At 33.1% G+C, this 10192-nt stretch overlaps 2 protein-coding genes across 6 annotated transcripts; one reads left to right on the forward strand and one right to left on the reverse strand.

The window, feature by feature from the left end:
• Positions 1-1761: 1761 nt before the first annotated feature.
• Positions 1762-5501, reverse strand: LOC106746403 (E3 ubiquitin-protein ligase MARCH5-like). 5 transcript variants are annotated; one of them, XM_014622988.1, is made up of 7 exons: positions 4750-4952; positions 4257-4470; positions 3813-3978; positions 3007-3215; positions 2518-2836; positions 2271-2427; positions 1762-1942 (listed from the first exon to the last, which is right to left on the reverse strand). In XM_014622988.1, exons 2-7 carry the CDS (start codon positions 4429-4431, stop codon positions 1784-1786), a joined length of 1185 nt encoding a protein of 394 aa, XP_014478474.1. In that variant the 5' UTR covers positions 4432-4470; positions 4750-4952; the 3' UTR covers positions 1762-1783. The 5 variants fall into 5 exon arrangements, with proteins under 5 accessions (XP_014478474.1, XP_014478473.1, XP_014478470.1 ...); XM_014622984.1 differs by lacking the exon at positions 4750-4952 and adding an exon at positions 5216-5501 and having other exon boundaries at positions 1784-1942; positions 2271-2436; XM_014622985.1 differs by lacking the exon at positions 4750-4952 and adding an exon at positions 5015-5141 and having other exon boundaries at positions 1784-1942; positions 2271-2436.
• A 380-nt stretch (positions 5502-5881) lies between these two features.
• On the forward strand, positions 5882-10192 carry LOC106746415 (nucleolar protein 14 homolog). The gene is made up of 6 exons (XM_014623004.1): positions 5882-5968; positions 6261-7979; positions 8053-8182; positions 8433-8597; positions 8687-9183; positions 9342-10192. Exons 2-6 carry the CDS (start codon positions 6286-6288, stop codon positions 9586-9588), a joined length of 2733 nt encoding a protein of 910 aa, XP_014478490.1. The 5' UTR covers positions 5882-5968; positions 6261-6285; the 3' UTR covers positions 9589-10192.

Consider the following 10192-nt stretch of genomic DNA (forward strand, 5'->3'; position numbering starts at 1 on the left):
TATATTGGGAATACTATTTTCTTGATATACAAGTACAAAGCGAGATCATCAAAACAAAAAAACGGGTAAATTATATAGTTTAAGTACGAAAGAGAGCGGGAGATGGTAAGCTTAATGACTTGAGATATTCGCGTGTTAACAAATTGTTAATTTTGATTCATATAATGTTCATAAACGTTGTAATTACGTAAAATTATGTATACGTAGTATTTTCAGTAGCACATTATTTAAATATTTTAAAACACTTTTATATTTAATTACAATAAATTTTATATTTTTATTTTCTAGATTTCTTTCGTTTACCTGAAGATTAGAGTACTTAAAGAATTACTCTACTACATTATATTATACTATAATATAATTTTTCGAGATTTATAAATATTTTGTAAAAATTAATTGTACTTAATTAGTTGGATATCTTTATATTGAAAAAAAAAAAATATATATATATTTGTATACAATGGAAAAAAACTGCTGCACTGATAGTTACGTACTTAGCCGTATTTAATGTTATTTTATGTATGATCTAAATAAATTAGTTTAAAGTGAAATATTTTATAATTTGGGAAGCTTATGTATAATTTAAACCAAAAAAGAGAAAATTGAGACTATTAAACAGCTGACGTTAATCAACGTTGTAGAAAATAGCCAATAAGATTATAGTGATATCGATATTCGAGTACTATGATAACACGTGACAATGTTCACTGACGTGCCTAGTCAGTAACAGAAGAATATATGTACCTGTGTGTGTGTAAAGTTGTTCAGATCCCACTGAAGACATTGTTACAGAAAAAACAAACATATGGCAGGTATGGATTTTATTGTTATAGATGTAAGTGTAAACACACTGTAACTTATCGTATTTATATTGACAAGCATCTTTTATATTTGCTATAGGTTTATATATACTTTGTCAGCATTTACATTTGAAATTAGATTACAAAATATAGTCTACAAATCTTAGCCATAATAATACAATAGGCTTATATTTATACTATATCGGGCTCTAGAATCATCATGAGTTAAAGATAACAAATATTTGTCACAACAGTTCGTCGTTTTAATTTCCTTCCTGCACTGTTTTGTATCCTTAACATGAGCAATATTAATCTTTAAAGAATTAATTGAAGCTAGATAACTTTAGTAATATAAAAAAAAAGGTCATGTATGTAATCACTCACATTTTCGTTTACTATACAAGGAAAATTGGAGAAAGTATATATACGTATATATATTCGTCTAATAAGGTTATTATATAATTATGTGTCAAAGGAGGCATTTCCCTCACATTAACACCCTTCACCTTCTTGGAAAATATAATCCTGTATTAATTTTCGAGAATGTTTACACACGATGTTTTAAATTTTCATATGAATATATACAAATATTTCATTATCCTACGGTATGTTCGTACTGTATAATTGTAAAGTTATCACCAAAAACAGGTATGACACTGAAAGTTATTACAGTGGATGAAAAAAGTATTTATATATATATATATATATATATGTACTTTTCTTAGGGATAACTTATACACAAACAAGAGAAAAATGTATCAATATATATTAAAATAATATATTAGTATATAGAAAGATGCGTTCAAATGCAATTTTTTTTTGTGTGTAAATTTGTCTAAAAAAGAACAAGCTGTACAGATATTTTTCACATCCACTGTATATCCCTCCGACATAGTAAAATTCTACTGGAAAGTTAAATCCTTATATTGTGGAGAAGTTGCACATTAAACGGTACTTTGAATATCTTTTGTAACGTTTTATTTTTAGCTTGTCTGATCGCTCTCGGAGTTTTGCTGCCTCTTGTACAGCGCTACATTATTCTCTGTATAATCCATTACGCGACGCTGGCATTGCCTCATGTATTGTTGTTGCTTGTGATAAATCTTGAACGCACCCTTTATCGTTAAAAACGCCGCACCGCCCTACATAGATAATAAATGAAAAAAATAATTATTAAAGACAATTATTAAATTATTAGATTGTAATAATAAGTTGATAAATGGCACAAAAATGGTGAGATATTAGGTCTTTGATGTTCAGAATCCCCAAATGATCAGTTTTATTATGTTATTCGGTCATGAAATAAGCTTCGGTTTTATCGAACGTTCTAACTTGTGAAGTAAACGTTTACCGAATCAAGTATTGTAAATTACAATGAAGTAATATTTTCGCGAAGGTACTCTTCTATTTATGCGAAATACTACGATTTCTCCTGTTATAGTGAGACGTGAAAATGTCTTTAATACGTACAAGTAGTGTTCTCTGAAAATTGGAGCTTATACTTTCAAAGAATAACTTTCCGCATATACTGGCGATAGTTGGCAACAAAAGCGCACCGCAAAGGACACGAGTCGCGGACACAGGATCGTTCATCGGTGGTATATCTTCAGATTGTATTGTGTCCTCGCTGGAATAACTACAATAATAATTATACATTTCAAATAAACACACGCAACTCTCCAGTCGAATAAGCAGAACAAGATATTGACGTACGAACCTACTCGGTAAGAAGTGCCTCAAGATAGGAACTTTACAGGCATGCCGTCTCAAAAAGCTGAGGGCCTGATCTTCCCATCTAAGCATCTTTCCTAGAACCAACATAATTGGAATAGTCGGTAAGCCGACAAGTAGAACCAAAGGATCCGCTTGTTCCATCATGGTAAGGCCGTCTTTATGACCCACCACTTGCATAACAGTTACTGCGCCATAAGTTACAGCAGTCCAATATATGGATCCGACAACAATACCAGCGGCGATAAAAGGACATACTCGAAAAATAACAGTGTCGATCGTGTCGAGTATCACCACTAGTGGACCTGCAATCAATTCACGTTATGTTATAGACGATATCTCTTACCTATATCATGTTATTTGATTTCTTAGTGCGACAGATTGAACGATTAGAGTTGACTTACATTCCTTTCTACAATTGAGAATTATTTGTATCGCTAAGCTTTTTAAAGTAATATAATAGTACATCACTCACCCATATTTGGATAAACTATAATGTATTCCGTATTACATTGTGGACAGGCCACAGCATGTTCAGCATGACCTTTTTGTTTCTCGTCGACCCATCTCTGTATACAACCTTGATGAACCCATTTCGTAGTGCCTCTACAGTGGCATGGCTTAACCCATGATGCAGTAGCATCATCCTCATCTGTTGCGAAGCATACCCAACAATATCGCTTACTGTATACACAAAAAATTATTATATATATATCATATTTTCAGTAGTTGTGACATAATCGTTACAAGTTATTATAAGAAATAAAACAGCATTTCACGTATAAAGTATAACTCTAATAGTATATCCTTAAAAAATATACAAGAATTATGTAAATTTTAAATATGAACAGTACAAGAAATCAGATGATTTATATTATTTTTGAAAGTTCTTATTTATATATTTAGTTAATTGCTATTACACAAAGAAATATCTCAGTTTGTATAAATTAAATAGGCATCAAAGTAAAATTCTCAATCAGACTACAAACCCATTTTTTGGTCTCCTTTAATATTTTATGTTTTTTAACATGCAAATTGATGGACTGTCAGAATTCACATAATGATTTGATAGCTGTAAATAAGCATAAAGCAAGATGCAACGCATCAGCCAACCAGCATTGCAAAAAAGTGGCTTCGATGTTTTGATACATTCAAGTTCAAAGTTTCATGCTTTTTTTAGAGAAGTGACTCCGTAGAACCTCTCGCCAGAAGGAGAACATTATCAAATTAATTACTTTCACGATAACATATTCTATTTGCGATTATTCAATGTTAACTTACTCTTCGTCCATGCTTAATGATCTCATGCTAGATGTGGTTTGATTTGGAGAAGACACGCCATCAGTGATGTCAACAGATAATTCACGATCTGTTATATCTTCAGATACATTCTGAGAAGTTTCCTCTTCTGATGATATCACTCTTGCTTGGAGATCAGAAGTTCCAGCTGTAAAATATATTAATGGTATTGATTAAACTATTGATATGTAGTCAGTTCAATATAACAATATATTCACTTATCTACATTTTGGCACATAGTGTAATTGTCCTCTTCAGAAGAACTAAGTAAAATTTAATTTACATTCATAAGACATATGGCATATTAAACGTTCAAATATCAACCAACATATTAAGTATTGAAGTAAAATAAAGATTGGTAAGCTTGATCTAAATCGACTTTATGCACAGTAGATTTTTTAGAATATTTTTCATGCTGTTAATTACCATTAGAATCATTGACTTGTCTATCGACTCTCAGGTTTGTGCTGAATCTTCTTAGAGCTTCTTCTATACTTGGAAGACGTCTGATGTTCGCCCTAGTTATACCAGACTCAATACGGACTATTCTTCCACGGCTATCAAGCCCATATGAAATATGTGGCAAGTTATCTTCTGACATTGTCTCAGCAAAACAAAGCACTCACAAGTTCGCCACCATCTTGAAAATACAATATTGTTAAAAGTACACGTTATAAGCTACCAATATTATTGATACATTATTACTTAATATTAATATATCATTGAGACTACATGTGTGTTATTATAACTGTAAGTTGCACCAAATAATTTTAAGTCACATCGCGGACTCGACCGAGTTTTTTTCTATCAGTTTTAACATTTAAATATGCAGAGGTTAAAGCGCAATTGAGATGAACAAATTATGTAAATATGTAAATTTTTGCACACGTGTTAATATATAGTATTAATATAATTTTACTTGCAGATTATTTCGCTAAAATGTGTGTTTGTTATCACTGAGACTCTCGTCGATATTCTGCGAAAGGCCAACGATAGTTACGCGACAAATACGATTTTCATCAGACTTTTAACCTTGATAACAAAAACGCTAATTCGCGATATGTCGAGCGACGTATGTAACATACGTCAGCGTGGCGGCGAATCAAATTGCGTGCGTTTGAGCGATTCGCTCGCGATCTAAAAGATACGAATGTGATAGAGCGCACGGACTGAAATGCACTCACTTGTTATTCGCGTTACGGCATTTTCACTTCAGGATCTTTCGGGTTTGCGTGACAAGCGATTTTAAACGTCCGGAATTTAAATGCGTTTGGCAACGATCAACGCTCTCTGCGAGAATACGATGACGCGGACCGACGCTCCGCCGAGAGTGTAGAGAAAATAAAAAGAAGAAAAAAACGAAAGGAAAGAATGGTAGCTCGTACCTGCAGCCGCGATGATCTTTGTATACATCTCATCAGGTGGCGATAAAGAATGAGAGCGTTAACGAGAATCTTGTTAATGACACAAATATCTCGCTTTAATACTTTCAATGGGATCGTTTGTCCGTCCTTCACTCATTTATCCGTCCGCCTCATACATGTGTACACACAGTTGCTGTAGTATTTATGAGCGACTTAATTTCTCCAACAGCGAGTGAGAGCGAGTTTGTCCAGCAGCCACGTCTGATCCGAATCTCGTTGTGTCGCATATTTGATATTTCGTGGCACGCTGTACGACGACGTAAAGGTGGATTCACATCGCACAACGGTGCGACGTGATGATCAATGTACGTAGAAGCGAAAAGGATATAGAATAACGAAAACGTACTATTTTAATTATAACAATCTGACTTGTTTGAGTACGTTTATTTTTTATTACGCAACAATACTTGTCAATTAACACGGGAAGAAAATAAGAAGCCGATTTGTGCATTATCATTCTATGTGAATAGATCTTAAATAAAATGCGAATAATGACGGTCGTGTGTGTGTGTGATTTTCCGCGCATGCGTATGAGGAGAAGAAAAAAGCAAACAAATACAAAAAGTGCAGCTAAAAAGAATGGACCACTTCTTTGGCGATACTAACGCTCCCAAGCGGAAGTATGTGTAACCATGCGCATACGCACGTGGATCAACTTCATAACGCTAACGGATCCTTTCCGAGCTGGTCGAACGCTAGCAAACGCAAGTAGAAGTGTGTATAATTTTGTAAATGAATTTTTATATGTAGTACAACTATATTTGACGTTAATGTATTATGATGTGTTAATATGACAGTATTTATTCCTGAAAATATTGCGTATAATATATAATTTATTGGCAATTGTACTTATGTGCATGTGTTATTATAAAAATTGAAAATTGTAAAATCTTGCTACAGTTTTGAATAAAGTAAATACTTGGTAACTTATGTATATGCGTAAGCAACACTTCAAGTTGAAGTGTGAATATTACGAAATTGTACTGATTTATTTTAATTTTTTTAGGTAAGTTTTAAGGTTATGGTGCAAAATGGCAAAAGCTAAGAAGAACTTATCCGAGTTTGCACAGCAAAAACGTGCACAAAAGGATAAAAAGAGGTTGAATCCATTCGAAGTACATATTAACAGAGACAAACAAAATGTACTTGGACAAAAGAACAAGAACGACCGTGGACTTCCAGGCATTTCAAGGACAAAAGCTATCAATAAACGTAAACAGAGTCTTCTTCAGGAGTATAAGATAAAAAATAAAGACAATATCTTCCTAGATAAACGTATAGGTGAGAAAAATTCTGCCATGAGCACTGAAGACAAAGCAATGGCTAGATTCTCCGTAGAACTTATGAAAGTGCATAAGAAGAAAAATATTTATAATTTAAATGATGATGGGGTATTGACCCATAGAGGTCAGACCCTTGAGGAGATTGAGAAATTTGACGACCCTAGGAGCGATGACGAATTTAGCGATGATGAAACTAGCGGCAAGTTGAATAAGGATTTTGTTGACGGAGCACACTTTGGAGGAGGGTTATTATCGAAATCAGACTCTGTTTTATCTAGGAAAGATCTGATCGACCAGCTTATTGCGGAATCAAAGAAACGTAAGGCCGAGAAGCAGAAGATACGGGAACAAACGATAGATCTGACGGAGAAGCTCGACTCCGAGTGGAGAGATCTTATACCTCTCATGTCTTCTTGCAAGAAGTCCAAAGAGGACACAGGTGAAACGACAAAAGCTGACGCTTACGATATAGCTGTGCGAGAATTGCAATTTGAGCCCAGAGGTAATCCATCAGAGAAGTTGAAGTCAGAGGAGCAATTAATTCAAGAAGAAAAAGAGAGATTAGAGACACTTGAGGCAGATAGATTAGCAAGAATGAAGGGGTTTGTGTCTGCGAACGAACATAAGCATAGATCTGCCGATGATCTCGACGACGGCTTTTTGCTAGAAAGTATTGTCGAAGATACTGACAACAATAATGGTGACAATTCAGTAGCCAGTGATAGCAACAACGACAGTAATGGAGAAGACAGTAATACTGATAATGATGAGATTGATGATGATGAAGTTATATTAGAGAGCATTGTCGAAAAGAAAGCAGGAGAAAGTACAAAAGACAGCAGGTGTGGTAAAAGGAATCAAGACAGAACCTGCTTAAAGTCATTTAATGCTGAAGATAAACCTGATATAGAATGGAACAGTAAAAATGCAGCTGACGAAAATACGGACAATGAAGATTGTGAAAATAATTTCTCAGATTTGGAAAAGTCTAAATCGTCTAGTGAAGACGAAGGTGAAGCTGTTGATAAACATGTTATGTTTTCAAGTGATCTTACAAAAGATATTAAACAAACAAAGCAGTCAAATATGGTTTGTCCGAAATCAATATTGAAACAGAATAAAGTAGCTACAGATACACAGCAGGAGATTGGAAATGACTTTAAACGAAAACAAAGTATGGAGAAGGCGCGAGAAGAACTTCCTTACACATACAATATTCCAGAGAACTTTGAGGAGTTGGAAAGGTTGTTAAAAAATCACAATTCCGAATACCAATCCACTATTGTAGATCGTATCATAAAGTGTAATCATTGGACATTAGATGGCAAAAACAAAGAAAAATTGTCAAATCTGTTTGTATATTTATTACAACATATTCATGATTATGCTTCCACGGATGATGATGCTGATGATGTAGTTAGATGTTTTCAAATCTTTGATCGGTAAGAGTAATTTATGTGCACGAAATATGTTACAAATATAGTGTACTAATTATTTCTATAATTTTTATTCCAGATTGTGCCCTTATCTTTACGATCTAGCACATATGAACCCGGAAAATACCACAATTTGCATACAAGAAATAATTAAAGAGAAACATGAAGAATTTCAACGAAAAAAACGGAAATATCCTGACCTGGATACGGTACGTATAAAGGATATTTTTTAATGTTTTCTTTTATCAACGGATATTACATAAGAACGTCTCAAATTTGTGTTTAAGAAAAGTGTAGGAAATGCTGAAATTTTGAGAGATTTAATTATTTATATATATTTATCTGATATAATTATTTATCTTAATGTTATTTAATTATTTATTTATATATAATTATACATATTTATATATAAGTATGTACGAAGATACATGTGTATATGTATACATTTATTTGTTTTAGCTTATATTTTTTAAACTGGTTTCCTTACTGTTTCCAACGTCTGACTTCAGACATCCTGTTGTTACTCCTTGTTTGGTATTTATGTCCCAAATATTGCTCAAAAGTCGTGTTAAAAATCGGACCGATATCTCAAGAGGTCTCTTTATATGTACACTCATCTTGGAGGTAAATATAATTAAATTTTTTATGATTGATCCTTTATGATATGCAATTAGCTAAACGTATGACATGTTTAACTATCTTTGAATGTGTAGTATACAGTATTAAGCAAGAGATTGGCACCATCTGTAATAAATTTTCTACGAGGGATCATATATGCAGCCACACCCGCAGCGTCGACACAAAAAATAAAAGTTATATCGCCTTTTGAAAAAACGTGCAATTGCCTAATAGTTAATAAAAATCTGACTAATATTGAGATCGACCCAAATGGTGCACATATGATGGCAAGTGATTTAATATGCGAAGAACTGGATGATGAATTCAGAATAAGAGCACTAATTACCGCTGTGAATCTAATCAGAGAATTCAAAGATCAACTGCAAGAATTAGAAGCAGCGTACTCGATATTTGAGCCCATTTTTATTTTATTGGAAATAAATAAATTCAAGAAATATCCACAAAATATAAGGAAGCACATAAAGAAACTCTGTAAGGAAATACAAAGTTTGCAAAATAAGAAATTGAGGTATATGGTGATCGAAAGAAAGCCAAAACTTCTCAGACTATATGAGCCAAAGATAATGCCAGTGTATGTATAAAAACCACTTAAATTTCTAACTAAAAAAGTACTAATTTGTAATCTGCCTACTTTACAAAGCAGAATTATCATATAAGTGATTATTTATTAAGTTATTGTAATCACAGTCAATAATACGAGATATTATTTTGAGTAATATCTTTTTACAGATACGATGGTAAACAACATAAACCCATGTCTAAGGAGAAGGCAGAAAGGGAGAAGCTGTTGCACAAATATAAGAAGGAAATGAAGGGTGCCATGCGCGAACTCAGGAGGGATAATGCGTTCTTAGCTAAAGTGAAGATTTCGCAACAAATTAAGGGCGACGCAGAACGCAAGCGCAAAGTGAATGAGATCTCCTCTGAACTAGCGATGCAACAGTGCGAACTGAAAAGGATGAAGAGGAAATCCTGAGCAAACAAAGAAATATACAACTATTGCTCAAATGTGTAAACATCATTCTTTTCTTTAAAGAATTCTCCAGATATAACAGGACATACACCAATTTCTTATTTTTCAAAGCTTCAATTTTTTCACGAAGTTCTTTCGTGTACTCTTTTACGTTTTAATAGATGTTCATTGAATTTATTTATACTTTCAATAATTTAAAAGTGGTATGAGCCAAAATACAGTTCTATGTAAATATCGAATACGCTGTGCTTCTCTAATTCTTGGTTTTTGAATTCTGTGATGAAAACAATGAATAAAGCTTTATTCGGAATTAATTGTCCAATTCTTTATGTATTACATATCACTTGTCCTAGTATTTAGATTAAAAAAAATCGTTACAGATACCATCGTATCTGCAAAAAGATTACACAAAATAATATCACGTATTATTGACTGTGATTACAATAACTTAATAAATAATCACTTATATGATATTTCTGCTCTGTAAAGTATACAGATTACAAATTTGTACTCTTTTAGTTATAAATTTAAATGGTTTTTATACATACACTGGCATTATTTTTGGCTCATACAGTCTGAGAAGTTTTGGCTTTTTTTCGACCACCAT

Source organism: Dinoponera quadriceps, unplaced genomic scaffold (assembly GCF_001313825.1).
Source record: "Dinoponera quadriceps isolate SergipeBrazil2010 unplaced genomic scaffold, ASM131382v1 scaffold566, whole genome shotgun sequence".
NCBI classification, from domain to species: Eukaryota; Metazoa; Arthropoda; class Insecta; order Hymenoptera; family Formicidae; genus Dinoponera; species Dinoponera quadriceps.